The sequence below is a fragment of the Trichomycterus rosablanca genome, chromosome 9, assembly GCF_030014385.1.
Source record: "Trichomycterus rosablanca isolate fTriRos1 chromosome 9, fTriRos1.hap1, whole genome shotgun sequence".
Lineage (NCBI taxonomy): Eukaryota > Metazoa > Chordata > Actinopteri > Siluriformes > Trichomycteridae > Trichomycterus > Trichomycterus rosablanca.
In genome coordinates, this window is record NC_085996.1 from 9,361,252 (window position 1) to 9,382,812 (window position 21,561).

A 21,561-nucleotide genomic window follows, 5' to 3' on the forward strand; every position below is an offset into this window, starting at 1 on the left:
AAGCTTTAGTGACCAGGTATCCGGTTTTGTTTTTGACCCATTGTAAAGCTTGTGGTGTAACTGTGTCGCCTTTCTAAATTTGTGTCAACCGTCTGGCTATCTGGCACTATTGACTCATTTCGGATAACTACTGGCCTCATTAATATATATCAATACAACATCACAATTAGGACTTCCATCAATGCACACAAACCTGTTACTGGTATAAAGATTTCCCAGTTTATCACAGTCGCATACAGTTAGTATTTTTATTTGCCCACTATATTGGTCACTTAAAAACTCAATAAAATAAGACGGATCACACAAATGTGTTTACAATTTAGGGTTTATCACTTTGCTTTTTTAACCATCTGTAAAGCCCCAGTCAAGGCGGAAATTTGCCTTTCACATCATTGTTCATTGTTGATGATTTTAGTTGATAATAATCCACCCATGTGTTTCTGTTAATAATTTAGCCTCGACTTAATATTCTAGCTAACTTTTAATTTTATATACATTTTGGTTTTGCAGGGTTCATACAATGTTTGACGTCTGATAATTCAGCTCCAATGGGTTAAGATGCTGGACTAGTTTTGGGAAGGTTGCTGGTTCTAGCCCCATCTCTGCAAATTTGCCACTGTTGGGCCCCTGTGCAAGGCCCTAACCCCATTATTTGTTTGGATTTATTTGGTTACAATTGTAAGACACATAGATAAATGATAGTGTTTCTACAAAAAAAAAAAATCCAAATCTAAAGTTGGTGAATCATTTTTACCATTCAGTAACCAAAGGGGCAGTTACTGTTTTTTTGCAGATATGGGTGAAAGCTGAGTAGCCAGAATTCTAATTAGAAAAAAAGGTCTTTGTTGTTTGCAGCAAAAGAAAAAAAATTATAACAGTCTATTTAGTTTTAATGCACTGATTCAATTTGTACAGTTCTTTCCTAAAGATTTTAGTAAAACTGAAGGGAAAAAAACAAAGCAAAACACAGTACATGATAAGTTTCTTTATTTCATAAACAGAAATGGTGTCATGACAAAAATCTGTCATTTTTATAACACTAGCAATTGAAATGCATGAAAATGAGTTCTGCACAATACCGTATTTACAATGGCTAAGTCATTAAATTCATTAGGTTCATGTAGCATTTAGAAATGAACAAAAAGTAAAAACTCTTCAGAATAAGCAAATAACAGCTATTCAAAACCGACCATATTAACACAAAACAGTCAACTAGGAAAAATAAAGTTAGATAGGAAGCGAGCAAGAAAGAAAATATAACAAAACTCGTCTACAAGCCAAAGAGCTATTACATTAAAAATGATGCACCAAAATCTACTAATACGATAATCTGTGTAAAAAGCATGTAGAAAAACACCTGATGTGGTTTGCTGATACAGTCGTTGACCAGTTATGAGAGGTATGAGAGATTTCACAGGTAGATAAGAGTGAAAGAGAGTCCGCTCTGCTAGTCGAGAGATGGGGGGGTCCGGAGACCCCTGCATACACACGTTTCACGTCAAGGTGAACTATGGCCTCGGCAAGTTCTAAGGCAAAAAGTCGGAGGTGCACTTCTGTTCGCCTTACTCTGAAACATCCAAGTTGGGCGAAAAAACAACAAACTTGAGGAAATAAGCATAGTTATTAAAGGACATTTGTTTTTTTCTTTCAGTTTCTTTGTTTAAAAAAACATACAAAAATGAAAAATACTAAACCTAGCTATCCAATTACTGACATACTATATACATGGCAAGTTCGATTGGACTCGTAAAAACGTGTCTCCTTGTCTTTGTAAACATTTTTTTTGCCTGTTTTTGCCTGTACTTTCCATCAATTCAGTTCAGCCTGCACATCCCACCCAGATTTTATACTGTTATAAGTTTAGCAAATTATAAATAAAAGGCAAGATGCTTTTTTAATGTATTATGCTATCCCCATTTGTAAATAGCTGTAAGAAGCCAGTGTTAATGTTTTAGAAAAGCAGCACAAAATAAACCAGCATTTCAACAAGATTAAAAACAGATAATTTTTGTATTTCTTTATAGCTTAGTAACATAATGCAAAAAGCACCGCACCGTCAGATTAAAAGCTTACTTTGAAAAGGCGTCTTTGAAAAGTCCAAATAATAATGTTAATGTTAAACCTATTCTCCTCTTGGAAAGCTGCAATGTTGCGTTTCCTTTTAAAACACTGTGTGTGAACACATTTTCCTTATATGCACTGCAGATTATTATCGTATTATCTTACAAACAATAAAATTAAAAATGGGTTGATATCTTGTTAGCTTTTTTTCTTGAAGACACATTATACTTCTAATCTAATGCTAACAATGACAGGCTAACGTTTTGTCAGAGAAAAGAAAAAAAACAAGCAGAAATTAAGCAATGAAAACCATTGGCACTCACCCTGAGACAACATGCAAAAGCAAAGTTTGTTATGGTTTCAGTAATACAGCCCTGAAAATTCACAGCTGCTAAATATGGAGCTTAATGAAACAAGACAACAAGCTTATTGGATTTGTGAGGTTTACAGTAAACAGAAATCAGTCAGATGTTGTAGAGACACCAAGAGGCATAAAGAACGTTTCAAGAGAGACAAAAGCAAAAGCATCTATTTCAGACCCAAATTCTGCATCAAAACATTCCATAATTTGGACTGTGGAGACCCTGGGGTCTAAACGCAAAGCAACAAGAGTCCACACAAGCTAGAAATCAATATGCCACTCATCGCCTTGACCAATGCAACGCCCTTACTGACTTCACCCCACAAGTGGTGACCTGCATTGGAATAGAACTTGTAGTTAAAGCAGTTTCCCTGTTAGCTAGCTGGCAAGTATCCAAATTAGCTAGCTAACAAACACAGTAAGGTTGAAGGGTAAATCCTGTGAACTGTTCATGAACTGAAACATGTTGGCTTTTGAAAGCAAACACAAAACAGCTCAAGTGATACTTGGTGATTTGTAAGGCCAATTTACCCAAATATAAAATCAGTGGCTTGCTAGCTAGCCAGAATCCTAGCTAGCTAGCAAGCAAACACAATTAAGTAAAATAGCTTATTAATTAGCAGATTAGCAGATAGAGAACTGTTTACTTAGAAGAAAGCATAATGTATCAAAGTCTTTTACTTGGTAATCTGTGCAATCTAATTATAATTAAGCTCTGCCAATTATCTAGCACATTAACTTCCTTGCTTTTGACCTAGCTAGCATCTTAACTAGCTAGCATAAAAAGCGTGTTTTTCTTTGTTAATCAATGTAATCATAATTAATGTATATATTGTCAGTATAACCTACTTTAGTGCATCAAATAAGTTATTATCTAGTTGGTTTACTAGCTAGCAAAAATAAACTTAGCCATCTTTTATAGATTGGTGACTGGGCATACAATGAGAAGCGGACTGAATTGCAATGCTAGTCCCTGGCTAAATAGCCAATATGGTAAACAGCTGGTTTGCTAGGTAGCTAGTTAGCATAAAACCCAATGTTATTGTAGCAAATCTTCCTCAATTTAATGTTCTCCAGATCACCCAGTGCTAATGCAGACACCTCAACTAAACAGCAGAGGTCGCAATTGTACAGAAGCGATAAATGACTTTAAACTGTTTCTGATGTAAATAATAGAGACGCGATAAGCTAACTCAGTGCCTAGATGATCACCTGGCTAATTAGCATACTAACCAGCTAGCACTCTAGCTAGACTGGAGCTGCTATCAATCAAAAACTTAATTCAGAAATAGCAAATAAATCTTGGGGTGCGTTTATGAACCACTTGATTCATCATATTAGTTGTTTATAATAAAAAAGTCTAAATGAAGATGGTGGGAAGTCAATAAGGGCGTGGCAAAACAAACAACAAAACATCAACCCATAGCTGCAATTATAAAGACGGAAGCCATTATAGCTTAAATTTTTAGCATTTTTTAAATGTAAAAAAAAAACCGTTGAAATCAAATGTACATAATTCCTAATACGATTAAAGTGTGCTTATCTAGTGAGCATCATGCTTTCCACATTTACTAAATCACGACAAGTAGAGCGAAAAAGAAAAAAGTTCATTTATAGGGATGACTTGCATATGTGTGCACAACCGTCCGTTCGAACCTCATAAATCTTTAGTTCTGTACCTGATTAAAATTCCAAAATGGTAAATACTGTCAATATTTTACAAAGAGCAAAAAACCTTAAACAAAGTGAAAAATAAGCAAAGCAAAAGCACAAACTAGCAATCACCACAAGTCTAGATCTCTAATGGCTACAACAGAGCAATCCATCTACTATTCTTGTGTTTGTGTAAGTGTGTCATTTGAACTTTTTCTTTTTTTAAGAAAAACACACCGGCACACAGGTCATGTGGCCATAAATCAAACAAGACATCCTACACAGATCGGGTCAGAATGATATTAAATATAGAATATTATAATCACTGATGGATGGCGCCTGAAGGGCTGATTTTATCTGCATCCACGGGGTGAAAAAGCTTTTCCAAAATTCAAAAGCTTATTAATCAAAGTCAAAATTGAGCTGGTTTGGATTCCAGCAGGTAGTAGATGTAGGTAGATAAATGAGAAGCTTTAATATATAAAATTCATTAAAATCCATTTAAAATGTTATTAAAATAACTACATTCCTCCAATTGAAAATTTTAAGGGCTACAATTACCCAACAAATAGACAAACTATAAAATATACAGGCAGCATGCATATTCTATCATGGATATAAATCTCTAACAAATAAACACTCCGGGCAAAAAGAGAATGGCTGTTTAATAGCCATTTCATTCAAACGTTTTTATTTATTCATTTTATTTCAATATGATTCTCTGATTTAGCTTATTAGTCTCACAGATAATCAAACATGAACTGAGCATGAACTCATACTGTAGTGTTTTATGGACATTTGGTTGATTTTTTATTATTTTTTTAATAATTTGTGTTTATTTCTTGTATTTTTTGAAGGGGGGCACTTTTAAGTGCGCATTAAGTGCTTCAGTTTCAGACTTTTAGGGTTCTGAAAGTGAAATCTACCCTTTAGGAAGTGCTACACGGTAAAAGAGTGCGCCGAGATGAGAGAGGAAGAGCTTAAGGTCACGGAGTCCAAACTAACAAGCTGTAGTCCACCACCATGTGATGTTTCTATTGCATGGCTGCATCGGTGATCAAAAGGGGTGCAGCAGGTAGCAAGGGGGGCGAACTAGAACATGTCCTGGTTACAGAAGTTACAAATGTGCTTCCCGTCGCAGTGTTCCAGTTTTCATTTAACTCCCAAAATCATGAGATGCTTACAACAAGGGATCTTCAAAAAGTTTCCACAACTTTTAAATTTTTGTTTGCAAACGGTGAGGGTGGGAGGCGCTTACAGTCTGGATTTGGCACCATCTGATTTCAACCTTTTTGGACACGCAAAGAAGCTTTAAGGGGAAGAAGATTTTCATGTGATGATGATGTGAATGCAGCGGTGCATCAGTGGCTACGTGCCCAACTAAAAACATTTTTTGCTGATGGCATTAATAAGTTGGTACGACGCAGGGAAAATTTATCTGAAGGGGATGATGTAGAAAAGTGATGTTTGTTTTTGTAATTCTTAATAAATAGAGTTTGAAAAGTGCTGAAACTTTTTGAAGAACCCTCGTAGTTTCACTTACACATTTATTTCCACATATGCAAGCTTGTTTGGAATTCTGAGGTCTGAGTGCAGGGTCAGCCATTGTATGGCATCCCTGCATCAGACAGAGTTAAGGGCCCTGCTCAAGGGCCCAACAGTGGCTGCATAGCAGAGGCTGGATTTGAACCAGTCTTCTGACTGATAGCCCAAAGCTCTACCCACTACTCTACCACAGTCCCTATATGCTAATTGAGCACAATGTTGTTCTACAACTTATTTACTTAAATACTTTTAATCCAAAAGCATAGGATGTGTCTTAATTAAAGAAAGAACATAATTCGGTTTGGGACGCAGCTTGAATAATGTTTCTTCTTGGCTTTGCTCATTCACAGAAAGATGAAGCCATGGCATTTGTGGCCTGAAGCCAAGAGCAGAGCTTGGATGGTACTTCTGTTTCCCTTACTGATCAGAAGAGCACTAGCCAGTCTTCAAGATCTCTGAGCCTACATGTCGAAATGGGCAGTTAATGCACATTTCCACTCGTGAGTTTGTAAAAGAGGTGGGGGATGGGTTCAGATGTCTTAGGGGATGGGTTCAGAGGGTTATCAGTCTAACATTAAGTACTCATGCTGGTTCCAATCCTGACAGACTGACTGACTAAATAGGACAAATACCCAAATAAATATTTGCCAGATTTCTTAAAATGTGTTGGCTTTAATTCAATTACATATATTGTAGTATTGTTTTGTAACTATTCTATAATTTGCTGACTAAATCAGAGAAAAAAGATTCAAATTATAAAAATCATTTTCACTGTGTAACTGCAAATGCCTATATAGTTGTCTGTTGATGCATGCTCAATAATCCAGGTACACAAATCCACTGAAGAAGTCATTCGGATTGAGTGACGAAACGTATCTCTACAACAAACTCGTGTCCAGATGAACTGATTCAACTTTGTGGGCCTATATAGTTGGAAGTTCAAACCATTCAAACCATTGGATTCTGCTTCACTTGGAAGTCATTTTGAGTAAAAATGTACAAATAGTTATGACATGATTACCTATCATTAATTATATCACATCATTTGTTTGTATATACACATATTAACTGTAAACTGTGTATTAGATTAACAGATAATTGTGCATGATGTGAATGTGAATTGTGAATTTGCAATCTTACACATGTATTAAATCTTTGTGGTGGACAGTGGTGGACTCAGATTTCTGACTGTGACTGTGGGGTGGAAACATTAAGTGCCTAAGTGAAGACAGGGGCAGAATTCATTTAAAAGAGCTCAGAATATTTTTTCCTCTGAAAAAACAGAAACCCATATAAGTGTATCCCCGTTTTTGTTATTATAACGTATTAAACGTAACACTGAAAACCTCACACTCCATTAAATACTGATTAGAAAGAAGGATTCCTCTGTGGAGGTGCGGCTGTTCACATTTCTGTGGGGCAAATCGGACAAAATCGTAGAAAAACATGCAAGAAAAGGGGCTCTACATGAAATAAGTAAAAGTCTAAGTGTGTGTCTATGTGTGTGTATGTGTGTGTGTGTGTGTGTATTAAGCCGTTTTCCTGAGTTTTGAGCACCTTACATCCCTATAGCCAGGAAACAGCAAAGCAACCAATTTCCCTTCGCAACCAAAGACCAAAGACACAACGAAAAAGCCGAGAAAAAAGAGGAACATACTCAAAGCACTACCTGTACAGGGTCACCAATACACTTGCCATGCTCCTTACTATATACACTACACGTTCTGCCCAGCAAGCACTTTATACACCATCAAACCAACCCAAACACAGGGGTATTGCTGATGAAAAGGGGACATTAGCTTTAGTTACGCAAGTCTAGAAATCCAAACTTTTCCTAGTCTGTCCTCCTCCGTTTCAGTGCTGTCGAAGGCATATAGGAATGTTTTTTTTTTTCTCCGGATACGACCGTCTGTACAAATTAAGTCTTGTGGAGACACTACAAATGTAAAACTGCATAACACAGAAGACGTTTCTTTTTGCATATGAACATTTACAGTCTAGCTGTTGTAAAAAAATGAAAAACTCCGTCCTGTACATCGTCTGTATCCTTGCTTTTCATGAACCACTACAGTCGGACATTCAGAAGATTTCCTGAGTTTGAGTTTGCTGTGGCACAGAGCCACAAAGAAAGAGAGAGAGAGAGAGAGAGAGAAAGATTCTGATAGAGAGAGCTGGAGAAATACTGAGCCCAGATAATCACTGATGCTGAAATCGATCAGGACCTGGTGTAGCTGCACAGTGTTTGCTGGAGATAAGTAACACTGTAGAAAAGAACTGAATACTGCTGATTTTGTTGTGAGAGATAAAGGTAACAGGGGGATTCATGTTGAGTCAGAGAAAGAGGGATAAAAGGACATTTTTCCACTGCACAATTGAAAACCGGGATCAAAAATCAAACCAACAGGAATTTAACACTAACTGCTGCTGACAGGAAAATCAGTTGAATCTTCATTACAGCCTGAACCAACAGCTGTTAGATACAATACGGAAAAAACATTGAGATTAAAGCACCGATAACACGAGTTTTTGTTTGTGTGTGACATTCTGCACCCAAAATGGCCAAATTTTCTTGTAAATAAATCTGTGACCAATAACAAAAACACACTGCTGTGGCCGCTCAGGTGGTGCAGCGGTAAAATACGCTAGCACATCAGAGTTGGGATTTCGAATACATCGTATCGAATCTCAGCTCTGCCATCCGGCTGGGCTGGGCAGCTACATGAACAACGTTTGGCCGTTGTTCAAACAGGGAGGGAGCCGGATTGGGACCTCATAACTGATGCAATTACGACCTCTGCACAGAGTAGAGGAATAATGCTGATCAGGCTCTCTGTGCACAAAGCTGATTCGCATATGAACTCGCCTCGTGCAGGTGAAAAAATGTAGTCGGCTACTGCTCACGTGTCGGAGGGGACATGTGTCAGTTCATTCTCCTCAATCAGGGGCGGGGTCAGCACCAGTAGAGAGAAAGCATAACGTAATTAGGTAAAAAATCAGATGTGCTAGAAAACTTTGAACACGCTAGAAAACTTTGCTGTGTTAGATTCAATAAAATATTACAAACGATTAAATAGAAGGACACGGTCCACAGTCACTACAGAGGCCAAATTAGATCAATTAAAAATCAAAGATGTGTTTTATGATCGTGTGTGTGTCTGTTTTTAATGCACATTTGTGTAGGCATTAGAATTCAGCTCTCCTAAATTAATTTTTCATCTAAAAGATTCAGAAATCTGCACTTTTATCAAATGGAATCATTTCAAATTCAACCGACTGTTCAAAAAAGGTTGAAAATATTATAAAAAACAGCACCAATGAGCCAAAGCCTGTCACAAAATCCATCCAGTACCCAGATAGTATAGCATTAATGTACACTACAAGGATAAAAGTATGTGGACACTTGATTATGTGCTTGTTGGACATGCCATTCCTGAATTACCCAGCATCCCCCCCCCCCCCACACCACACTTTGGGCTCCACTTTTTTAGGAAGGCTTTGTCTGCAAGGATTTGTGCCCAGTTCGTCAAGGCAGCATTCATGTTGCCAGGTTCTATCAATGTCCTCCTTGATCAATCTATCCCAAAGATGTTTAAAAGGGTTAAAGTCAGAGCTCTGTGCAGGCTATTGCAATTGCTCTAAAATATCTCAACACCAACTCATCAAACCTTGTCGATACGGGGTTCACTTGTTTACAGTGGTGCAGTTTTTTGTTGGAGGCAAATCCTGTATTTTATAAAATTGATCTTATACACTTGTTGATTAAAAGTGTCCACATACTTTTGACCATCTAGTGTAAATTTTAGCATTTTACTATACTATTCAGTACACAGTATGAGATCTGAGACACAGACCTGACCATATAGCGTTAAACATGGTACGGTTTGCATTGTCCAGTCCTCAAGTACCATTAGGTCCAGTTTGTGCAAACCTAAGCAGGTGCCTTTGGTACTAGAACTGGACTGTTGGTAATAGACTGGAGAACAAAAGTAATCTAGCACCAGTTTGTGGTACTTTGTGCAGTGGAAAAAAGACCCGAAAAGTGAAAGAAGAGAACTGCAAGGTCCTTAAAGGCTTAAATGTAAAGGTGTGGTCGGAGCCGATCCCCTTGAGTGGACTGTATGTGTCGGAGGTCAGTGAAAAGGGGGGAAAGGTGTAGCACCATTGCGAGTTTTTTTTTCTGCGACACGCTTCAGGCGTGGCTGAGCCCGAGAGAACCTGGAGTAACAGTATTGCTGCTGTTAAGACAACTGTAGTGTCAACTGTTAAAAAACAGACAAACAAAACACCAAAAAACATAAATATATAAAACCTCACAACAAAAAAAAATATTGTAGAACACTGGCAAAGGCTGATCATCTTACCCCCGCTGAGCTGAGAGGGGTTTTGTCAGATGTATCAAAATTAAATAATCAAAAAAGAAACTAAACAAAAAAAAAATGAAACACCGTTACTAGGTACAGTCCTTCCTCGGCTGTTCGTCAGTGGTACATTTGTCAGTCATCTCCTGGCAGAAGTCTACAGTCACCGTCTGATTGGACTGTTCCTGGTACCCTGAACCCGACGTGGTCTCTTCTTCGCCGTTTTCTATATGGCACTGGCCCGATGCCGGTGCCAGGTAGCTGTCGTTGATGGCGGGTGGCTTGACGAATTCAGGTTCGGGGGTCGCGGCTCCGGAGCGGGTGGTGAGGTCGATGCTGGCGGGGGGCAGGGACTGTTGGCCGGGGGAGGCGGAGTCGGACGCAGGACGTAGGACGGGGCAGTAGTGATGGAGAGACTGGACCTGCTCGGGGCTTAGCTGGACGTCCCGGCAAACCTCCTGAGACAAGCAGGAGAAATTCTCCCACAGCTCGCCCATGCAGGCCTTCAGCTGGTTCCTCTCGGTTAGCAGCTTCTCCTTCTCACCAACCTGCGCGCGCACACACACACACACACGTCACATTGTTTTTCATTACAGATCTTCAGCCTTAAAGCTTATTTGTCTCCATCTTCAGTCAGCAAAATACACTATATGGCCAGAAGTATGTGGACACCCTATGGACACCCCTCCTAATGATTAAATTTAGTTGTTCCTGTCACATCCACTGCTAACAGGTGATAGTTTTAACATTATGGCAACAGTTTGGGGAATTCCCCTTTCTCTTTCAGCATAATTACGCCCCTGAGAACAAAGCAAGCTCTATAAAGACATAAAACTGGTCTGCAAACTTTCCAAAATCAATGCCTGACGTCACAGACTGAAACACTCCAAAGTCTTGTAAAAAGGTTTAAAAAAAGAGTGAATGATATTGAAGCTACAAATAAAAGAAGTCATATGTAATATAAATGAATATAAATAGGAATGGGATGTCCAACATGACTGGCTAAAGCTTGGCCTGAGATGTCTTTGCACCCTGTCCAGGGTATTCCTGCCTTGCACCCAGTGTTTCCAGTTAACCGAACAGGCCACAAACCTATAAACATATTGTACGTGTGCAGGGTCACACATACCAGTTTACGTATCTCACACTCCAGGTTTAAGATGCAGTCGAGTTTCCTCTTTCGGCAGCGCTGAGCGGCGATGCGGTTTTTGCTGCGTCGCCGCACATCATGGATGAACTCGAGCTGCTCCGACGACAGCTTGTGCATCTTTACCATCATTTGGAAGTCGTTGCGTGGAAGATTCGTGATTTGATTGACAGGGAAAGGAAGCTTGATCTACAAAGAAAGACAAATGCACATGTTTAGTTTGTCAGTGTTTTGGTTATTTACAATAATACCATGTTTCTTTCTCTATTTCTATTGAGGTCTGATTTACCAGGGCTGAAATCTGGCAACCCTAGTGAAAGCCTTTCGAGCAGTAGTGGGCAGTCCAGCACATGAAAACACAAACATACCTAGAAAACTTTTAGAGGAACTAGTAGTCCACTAGGAACTAGTTCAGTCTCTGAATGCGTTTGGAAGGTTTGGGTCTGGCATAACACTGGTAGAAAATGGATGTTTGGGAGAACATACCAAAGTCCTCACAGAGAGTGACCAGAGGCAGGGATAGGAGCCAGGTCCTTAAGTCCTAAGCTGCGTCCGGAATCGCATAGAGTACGTACTAGATTGGAGGAAGTATGCACTACTCGGCCGGTAAAAAAGTACATACTTTCAGTACAGAAGTATGCAGTATGCACACAACACCGCTACGTACTACGTCCGCCATTTTACCAACGTCAAGTGATGACGTGATGACGTAATATCACCATAATTACAGACTCATTACAAACCCCACTCGCCAAAATTTTGGATATTTATCGTCTTTTTGTTATTTATTCGTCTTTAAAAAAATTTATTTTATTTATCTTACTTACACTTGTGAACAGAGGACTCCGTTTTCTGCTATCTTTCTTGTTTCTTATTCCGCTTCAATCGCCTACGCAGCTCGAGTTGCATTATGGGATACATTAGCGGACCGCAAGTGTGCATCGTTTGCATACTCAAACATGGCTGCCCAATAAGTACGTCATCCGGGTACTTCTCGCGTACCTCTTTATTTATACTATGTATTCGGACATACTAACCGCTCTCGCGTCCTCATTTCGCGTACTATTGAGTATGGAAGTATGCGATTCCGGACGCAGCTCTAGTCTACAGCACCGTATCGCAACATGCTAGTACTGTACAGCGTTTAATTGAGCAGCTTGAAAACGCACATTGCAGTTTAGAGTTCCACCACTAGATAGGAACAAATCCCGACTTCGAGCTCAATGGGCCACAAAGCCAAGATTAGTTAATGCCAACTTCACACCCTAATCATCTAATTCCATCACAGGTAATGAGAAACAAAGACAGTGAGAGAGAGCGAGAGAGAGGGAGAGAGAGAGAGAGAGAGAGAGAGAGAGAGAGAGAGATGATGAGAAATAAAAATCAAGTCAGCGTCCCTCCATCTGTCAGCATGACCGAGGCAGACAGCAGCCGGTGACAGAATGCAGAGAGACAGCTGGCTCACTCCTATATTCCTCCATCACTCATTCATGCTCCTGCAGGGTGATTACTAGCAAAGATGAGTATGCAAATCCGTGCTGTTAATGAGCTGCTACTACAGGGACTGACGCCACATTCTGTGCCATATGACCACGTTTCCTCACTCGAATACAAAACCAATGAATAAAAAATGTATAGAGCAATCCTGATTCTCTGAATCAAATTAATGTGATGTTTTTATGTAAGTAGAGAGAAAGCTGGAGGCAAAAAGGAAGGAGTGAATGATAAAACGAACAAAAGAGATGAAGGAGACGGGAGATAAAAATCATGTTTAAAATGATGAAAATGTGAATCTTCTCAATCTGAACCTTTATCTTTGTGTTCTTGTTTAACACACAGCCTGAGACCTGATCTGATCTACAGCATTAATATCATTCAACAAGATCATTCAAAAGTTTTGTGATATATAAATTCACTCATGTACAGTAGAACTAAATTCAGTTTTGTTCTGCATATCTCAGCTTGTTTGAAGGCTGGAGTGCAGGGTTAGCCAGCATACAGCATTCATAGAGGCAAGAGGGTTAAGGGCCTAGGTCAAGGGACCAACAGTGGTTGCTTAGCAGAGCTAGACTTTGACCATCTCATCTATCAACCTTGACATTGATAGCTTAAATCCTACTGTTTTACGACACTATAGCATCTAAAAATCCATTAATATCTAATAATATCCACACTGACCACAAGTACCAAGATGCTGAAAGCCAAGATCAAAGAACTCATAATGGCCATCTTTTATCACCCAGAAGGTATTCTGAAAACCTCAAGAAGGATGAGACGTGTAACCTTTGCATCCTTTACGATTCATTAGAATTACAGCACAGATTAAATAACGACAGAGGGTCAGGGTTCGAGCCCGGACAGAGTTGTCCAAGCGATGTGTATTTAGCACTGAAGATGACAGACCTTTCTGTTGCTCTCCCTGTTTTCAATGGATCATTGCTCTGGAAATGGGTCTAGACCGAAAAAGTAGGTCTCATCTGTTACTCGAAGCACCATGGCCCATTTCTTTCTCACCAGCTCATCCTCAGAGCGGAATGGGGAATTATGGGAATGCAGTGGAGGAGCAGAAAGGTCATGAGATGACAGAAAACCCACCTGTCTAGTCTAATGAACCTGTGGCTCAGAAGTGATGTTAACTGGTGAATGTGTTCACTGATTTGTGAGTTCTAAGTTATATTTAGATCCTTGTGAATCAAATCGTGGCATCGGATGGTAATGAGGCTAATGCTGACACAGATAGCATAACAGAAGATCTGCATACAGTAGAAGGCAAACGGCTGCACACGCTTGTGTATGAATGTTTATGCCACCGCAGTTCTATAAGTTCAATCTGAGGGACCAAATGATTAGACACATTTTTGTCCAGGATGTTCCAGCTTTGCGTCCAGTGTTTACGATGGAATCCGACTGGGCGTGAACCCTGACCAGGATGAATCAATTTTATAACCTATAACCTATCCTAAAGCTATTTTCTAGCTAGGGTGCTGTGCTGCCTCTCGAACCCGCAACACTTTACGACTGAAATTTCATCTTCTAAACTAGTCTAAATCGAGACTGCATTTCAAGCTAGCAGTCTAGCACATGCATCATGCGGTTTTCCAGTTTTACCAAAAGTGCCAGAAGAGAATAATACCGAGACCACAGTCGGCTCATAGCGAGAATAATACGAAGCTCTCTCGAACCTCGCTCCTCGCTTCCTCTGAGAGATAGAAAGGGTTAAAATATCTGAGAAGAAGTGAGAGTGAAGACTTTCTGATCGCGCCCACGCGTTCAGATTGATACTGCTCACGGTCTGACTATACAAAGGACAGAAGGAGAAATCATGGATTTTATTAACCGTCTTGTTCTGGTCATTATTAGAGATGTAGTTTCCACTGAAACCAGCAATCTCTTGATTTTCTCTTAGTTGTAACATTTATTTTTATTTAGATTATGATCTTACTAGCCACATAACGAATGATCCACTGGCTGCAGAAATGGAAACATATTGGGTCTGTCCCAAAACCACTCCTACACTTGCTGAGGAGAGCAGCAGTCTAGCACCAGCCAGCTCAAACATCTGTGCAGTTGTATATCTTCTTTCCATCTGCCAGCGGAAGATCACACTATACATTATATGTTCCTCTACAACTCGTGCCAAGGTCTCAAGTAATGAAGAGAACCCCTGTACATCCTCTGCGCCCTCACACACAACCAAATGTTTCTCAAAGTTGCTTAGGATTTTTCCTGACCAAAACGTATTGCTACATACACTATATGGCCAAAAGTATTTGGACACCTGACCATGAGCTTGTTGGACATCTCATTTCAAAAACCAATGGTATTAAAATTCCTTATGTCTCATGTCTGTGCCCATTCAGTCAAGAGAGCATTTGTATAGCTAAGTGGTCAGTAAGACTCAACTGATGTTCCAGTTCATTCCAAATCTTTTCAGTAGGTCAGTGGAGTTTCTTTACACTGAGATTTTCTTCATGCCTTTATAGAGCTTGCTTTGTGCACAGGGGCACAGTCATCCTGGAACAGGAAAGCACCTTCTTTAAACTGTTGGAAGCACATTATTTTCTTTATATAATTGATTTATTACACCAGATGCTTGTCTCCCAATACTATTGTCCATATATTATTTGTATTTACTCCTTCCTGATACATCATGTGCAAATGTGTACTGGGCATCAATGGGGTAAGAATAAATGAATAGTATTCCATACCCCTGAGCTAGGGAACTATTCGGAACCTCCCAACATGTTTCTCCATTGTGGTCAGCATGTCCACCAGCCTACGGTTTAACAGCTTCCTTCCTTCACTAACCTCCACTAAATTCATTGTTTCCAGTGGTGAGCTTCTGCTATTTATAAAGCAGAGTTTCACCTCTGTATCTCTCTCTCTCTCTCTCTCCTGCTATTTGCTGTTTAAACACAGAGTGGCGGTGTGTTCGCTTGCCCCTGTCGTTGGCTTGTACAGTCCGGAGGAGAGGGAAAGAGAAAAAATACTGTAGTGAATTTCTGGTTCTTTATAAAACTTTATTAGACGGAGGTTATGTACCAATCATGTCGGGGTGAAAGAGGTCGGGTTGATGTGCAGGAATCAGACCCGCTGGGATTTGCACATTTCTGTACACTACAAGGGATTAGACTACATGCTGCTCACAATGGCTGTGGCTGACGGTTCTGCACCAGCTCTTTCTGACCTGAGCAGGGTGTGGTCCAGTCATTTTTGTTTCACTTATTACATGTAGTTATGCAGCATGATATGTAATATGTAACATGCAATGTGTGTGATTGGCGATATGTGATGTGAAGGTGTGTGGATGTGTGTGGGGTTGTGTGGATTTGTGCACTAAATACTGCCACATTCGAACCCAATTCCTCCCCAAATTTAACATCATCATCCCAACTTTAACTCCCTCCCAGACCCCAACAAACTGGACTTGTCATGTCAATAAAGCTATGATTAAATTGGGTGTGTGGAGGTGTGTGGAGGCACATGGATATGTGTGCGACGTGTGTAAAGCAGTGTGTAGATGTGTGGAAGTTTATGGGTGTGTGGGGGTTTGTATGGAGGTATATGGGGGTGTGTGGTGGTGTACGGGGGTGTGTGGAGATGTATGGGGATGTGTGTGGAGGTGTGTCGGGTTGTGTGGATGTGTGTGGGGTTGTTTGAAGGTGTGTGGAGGTGTATGGGAATGTGTGTGGAGGTATGTGGGGTTGTGTGGAGGTGTGTGAATGTATATGGGTGTGTGTAAAGGTGTGTGGAGACGCATGGGGTGTATGAAGTTGTGTGGAGGTGTGTGGAGGTGTATGCGTGTGTCGGGTTGTGTGGATGTGTGTGGGGTTGTGTGGATGTGTGTGGAGGTGTATGCGTGTGTGGGGTTGTGTGGATGTGTGTGGGGTTGTTTGAAGGTGTATGGGAATGTGTGTGGAGGTATGTGGGGTTGTTTGAAGGTGTGTGGAGGTGTATGGGAATGTGTGTGGAGGTATGTGGGGTTGTTTGAAGGTGTGTGGAGGTGTATGGGAATGTGTGTGGAGGTATGTGGGGTTGTTTGAAGGTGTGTGGAGGTGTATGGGAATGTGTGTGGATGTGTGTGGGGTTGTTTGAAGGTGTATGGGAATGTGTGTGGAGTTGTTTGAAGGTGTGTGGAGGTGTATGGGAATGTGTGTGGATGTGTGTGGGGTTGTTTGAAGGTGTATGGGAATGTGTGTGGAGGTATGTGGGGTTGTTTGAAGGTGTGTGGAGGTGTATGGGAATGTGTGTGGAGGTATGTGGGGTTGTTTGAAGGTGTGTGGAGGTGTATGGGAATGTGTGTGGATGTGTGTGGGGTTGTTTGAAGGTGTGTGGAGGTGTATGGGAATGTGTGTGGATGTGTGTGGGGTTGTTTGAAGGTGTGTGGAGGTGTATGGGAATGTGTGTGGATGTGTGTGGGGTTGTTTGAAGGTGTATGGGAATGTGTGTGGAGTTGTTTGAAGGTGTGTGGAGGTGTATGGGAATGTGTGTGGATGTGTGTGGGGTTGTTTGAAGGTGTATGGGAATGTGTGTGGATGTGTGTGGGGTTGTTTGAAGGTGTATGGGAATGTGTGTGGAGGTATGTGGGGTTGTTTGAAGGTGTATGGGAATGTGTGTGGAGGTATGTGGGGTTGTTTGAAGGTGTGTGGAGGTGTATGGGAATGTGTGTGGATGTGTGTGGGGTTGTTTGAAGGTGTGTGGAGGTGTATGGGAATGTGTGTGGAGGTATGTGGGGTTGTTTGAAGGTGTGTGGAGGTGTATGGGAATGTGTGTGGATGTGTGTGGGGTTGTTTGAAGGTGTGTGGAGGTGTATGGGAATGTGTGTGGAGGTATGTGGGGTTGTTTGAAGGTGTGTGGAGGTGTATGGGAATGTGTGTGGAGGTATGTGGGGTTGTTTGAAGGTGTGTGGAGGTGTATGGGAATGTGTGTGGATGTGTGTGGGGTTGTTTGAAGGTGTGTGGAGGTGTATGGGAATGTGTGTGGATGTGTGTGGGGTTGTTTGAAGGTGTGTGGAGGTGAATGGGAATGTGTGTGGATGTGTGTGGGGTTGTTTGAAGGTGTGTGGAGGTGTATGGGTGTGTGTAAAGGTGTGTGGAGACGCATGGGGTGTATGAAGTTGTGTGGAGGTGTGTGGGGGTGTGTGGATGTGTGTTGGGGTGTGTGGAGTTGTGTGGAAAAGTATAGTTGTGTGTGGAGGTGTATGGAGGCACGTGGATATGTGTGATGTGTGTGTAAAGCAGTGTGTAGATGTGTGGAAGTGTGTGTGGACGTGTGTGTGTGTGACTCTCTGCACATGCCCGCTCACAGATGTAATAAAAGCTAATAATTGTGCAGTACGTGCAGCTTCACGTAGCTGCGTCGATGGTTCAGACGGCGTGGTGATGAGCTGTTTCTGGCAGTACACCATCATGTGTGACTCAACCTGCCAAAACTAGCTGCTTCATTTCTGTGGGCTGCCGTTGCCGTGGCGATGTGCCAGTTCGCTTCACCCAGCCCCCGTATTCGTTACTCGTGAAATGTGAAATGACTTTCCTTCCTCCTGCTCGATCTCTTTCATAAAACCCTCATCCAGCCATTCAGCCTCCGGAAAATGCGGATTTCTTCTTCATCTGCTAAATGCTTTGGCTTTTGTTGATTTGAGCAGTTTCGTTTTTTATTATTTGACATTTGAAGACAACTGGACGGCTGAAAATGTCTCTTTTATAATAATCTGCACTGAAGTGCAGAACTGCAAGGCTCTTAACCCGCGATTGCTTGGATATATTTAGTCACAACTGCAAGTCACGTTCGATATGATTCATTATTTTCATTTCCTTTCATTGCATTTCTCTTTTACCAGCACTTTATCCTGGTCAGGGTTACAGTAGGTCCCATTTCCATGGAAGCATGAGGCACAAATATATCCATCCATCCTCCCTATCTCCCACCCTGCCAATTATACTGTATGACACCCGACTGGCAAACAGCATCGCTAGAGATTTGAACCCTGGATCCCAGCGGTAACAGGCTAGCGTAATTTACCGCTGTGCAACCTGAGTGCCCACAATTCAATATAATAATCTAATTTCATTCACCTTTAGCAATAAGCATGGCTGAACCCTGAACTCATACTTCATATGGGAGTTTACGGTTGTTCCAATATGTGATGTTGTTAACTGCGTAGTCATAGCAGTCAAGGAGAGGAGCGAGGAAAACCACTGCAGAAGAGACTTATGTTCCAACCAGACATGTTTATTCACTATTTACAGGTGCTCCAAATTACTCAAAACTATATACAAACATATATACAATATATACAAGTTGGGTTAAATTCTTAACCAGGACTACTGGGATTCTTTACCACCACAGAATCACTAATATATACAGTCCTTCTCCTTACTCTCTCACACTCACACAGAATGAGCTATCCCCTCTTGACGTACCACTAAAGAGCCGTTTAAATGCGCTCCAGTTCGCGCCAATGCATTCTGGTATAAACCATTCATTAAGCTAGGGTAGCCTTATTAACTGTTTGGGTATACATAATCACTATATACACAATTTATTTACACTAACATCACATCTGCATCACTATTCGCAATAACCAGATCTCATGCCTCAGTTCTTCATTGCGTTATTCAGTTCTTTCACTTTGTGCGTTCATTCCTGCCGTGTGCGCGACTCCCCTCCTCCTCCGAAAGAGTGAGCTCTTCCTCTCTCGTAAAGGACAGCGTTACGCAATCGCACGGTTTTGCCGGGACGTCCAGGTAAGTACACCTTGCTTCTTTAATGTTCACAGTTCTTTTATCGTTACGTTAACACGCACGCATTTTCGTTTTACCGCTCGCGAATGTTCAGCTTTTTCCCTCGGATGTGCGCATCATCTTCAGGTGAGCTGACTTCGCTTTTATAGCGTGTTTGAACATAAAAGGAAAATGCAGATGGGATGACGGCGTGATCAAGGTCGTCATCACACAATATAAATTTGGATGTTTGTGTTTGTGAAAACTGTAACACAAAGTGAGGTTGCTCAGGTGTCGCAGTGGTAAAACACGCTAACACATCAGAGCTGACATCTCAAACTCGTCGGTTCAAATCTCAGCTCTGCTACCGGCAGGCTGGGCGCCTACACAAACATGATTGACTTGTTATTCAGAGAGGGTGCCTGACATCTCAAACTCATTGGTTCGAATCTCAGCTCTGCTATTGGCAGGCTGGGTTCCTACTCAAACAACGATTGACTTGGTATTCTGGGAGGGTGCCGGAGGGGATTCCTCATAACTGATGCAATTACGACCTCTGCTGGCTGACCTCTTGATGGCTCCTGCACAGAGACGAGGAATAATGAGGATCATGGTGTGTCTCTCCATACACAACTGATATGAACTCGCCTTGTGCAGATAATAATAATAATATGTTAAATTTATATAGCGCCTTTCACAATCCCAAGGACGCTTTACATACTTGGAATGAAAAGATGTAGTCGGTACTGCACATGTGTTGGAGGGGGCGTGTGTTAGTAATGACTCTCCACAATCAGAGTGATTGCAATCAGAGTAATGCAATAGAGTAATTGGATATGACGGGATTGGAAGAAAAATTGGGAGAAAAAAAAAAAAAAGTACAGAATGTCATTTTCTGTTTATTACTAAACTAAAAAAATGATGGAAATCTGTATTTCTAGCTAGCCGCTGAGAAAATTCTTCATGTTTGACAACCGATGACCAACAGAAGCTCGACAGCAAGTAAACAAGCACTTAATCCCCAGATTACCGTTGACCTGTCAGAGTTTGACTGACTGGACAAATAAACCTGAGGTGTACAGGACAGGAAGTGCTAAATGTGGCTAACAGACATTTACAGACCTTCACAATAATGTTCAGGACCCATAAAAAAGTCCAGAGATAACTCACACTCTGACATCGCCTGAATCTTAGCATTATTAGTGATGCCGTCTGTCTTAAACAAAGCTTCTTTTAGCCTACACTTGTTAGCTGTTGCATTGGCATTGGTTGATCACATGCTCTGCCTCTGACACTGCAGATAAACGTCCAGCAACTGAGTACCAATATCCCTGTAAATCAACTCCGTGTCTGAGCTTTCCAGACTCACTGGTCATTATTTGTTCAATGCCATGTCATACATTTTGAAAGAGTCTTTGGTAAATCATCTGGACAACAGGAGACGGTCAGAAACCAACCGGCTGCTACAAATTATGCGATTTCATCGATCCAATAGAACAGATGCCGGTAAATCTACTTCAGCCTAAGGCCAGACGACAAAGGGGCCATTCCGTTGGTGGGATATTCCACAAGCACACCAGCGCTGAGGTCGGCTGGCGGCTGCAGCCACTGAGTCGGCTTGGTGGGAAGACTGGTCTAAGTGGGTGGGGTCTTCAAACGCTGTGCAAAAACCCTGGTTAGCAGACCAAGGTGTCTGTGCAGAAGTGGAGGAGCCTTATGCCAAATTCACACTACACGACTTTCCAAGTCGTCAGGTCGCTGTACAGTTCACACTACACAACTGGATCTCTTGTAATTGGGAGTCTTTTAAGTCGGTGTGTATTTCACACTACACGACTGATCTGCGATAGGGGGTTGTGATGACGACCAACATCACAGGGGTTTCGCACGACACAATCTATCACCAACTGGAATCGCAGGTGAGCTTCTCCGGTCTCCCAAACTACGTTTTGTCACAAAAACAAAAGCGAGAAGTGACAAGGTGTTTAATGATACCATGTCCAAAAATGCATGTCAACAAGTAGCGAGCGATCAAAGTTTGTGTGCTAATGTGCAGCGTAAAATCAAGAAGAAAGAATAGGAACAATTATATTATGCCCCGTCAAACCTTTTTACATCTTCTTCCCTGTGTTTCCCCTCACATCGTATCTTGCGTTCTCATTGGCTGTTCGACATAGCACTCATTGCCAGTCGGGCAACTCAGATCCAGATGTT

The 21,561-nt window shown here is 41.3% G+C and overlaps 1 protein-coding gene across 1 annotated transcript in view; it reads right to left on the reverse strand.

Annotated features, from left to right (window-relative positions):
- Nucleotides 1-10,070: 10,070 nt before the first annotated feature.
- The window catches only part of bach2b (BTB and CNC homology 1, basic leucine zipper transcription factor 2b), a 72,394-nt gene continuing 60,903 nt past the window's right edge, over nt 10,071-21,561 (reverse strand). The window contains exons 4-5 of the mRNA XM_063001125.1: nt 11,102-11,314; nt 10,071-10,526 (exon numbers count right to left, since the gene is read on the reverse strand). Of these exons, the coding sequence (XP_062857195.1) occupies nt 10,071-10,526; nt 11,102-11,314 (669 nt within the window). The remainder of the gene's footprint in view (nt 10,527-11,101; nt 11,315-21,561) is intronic.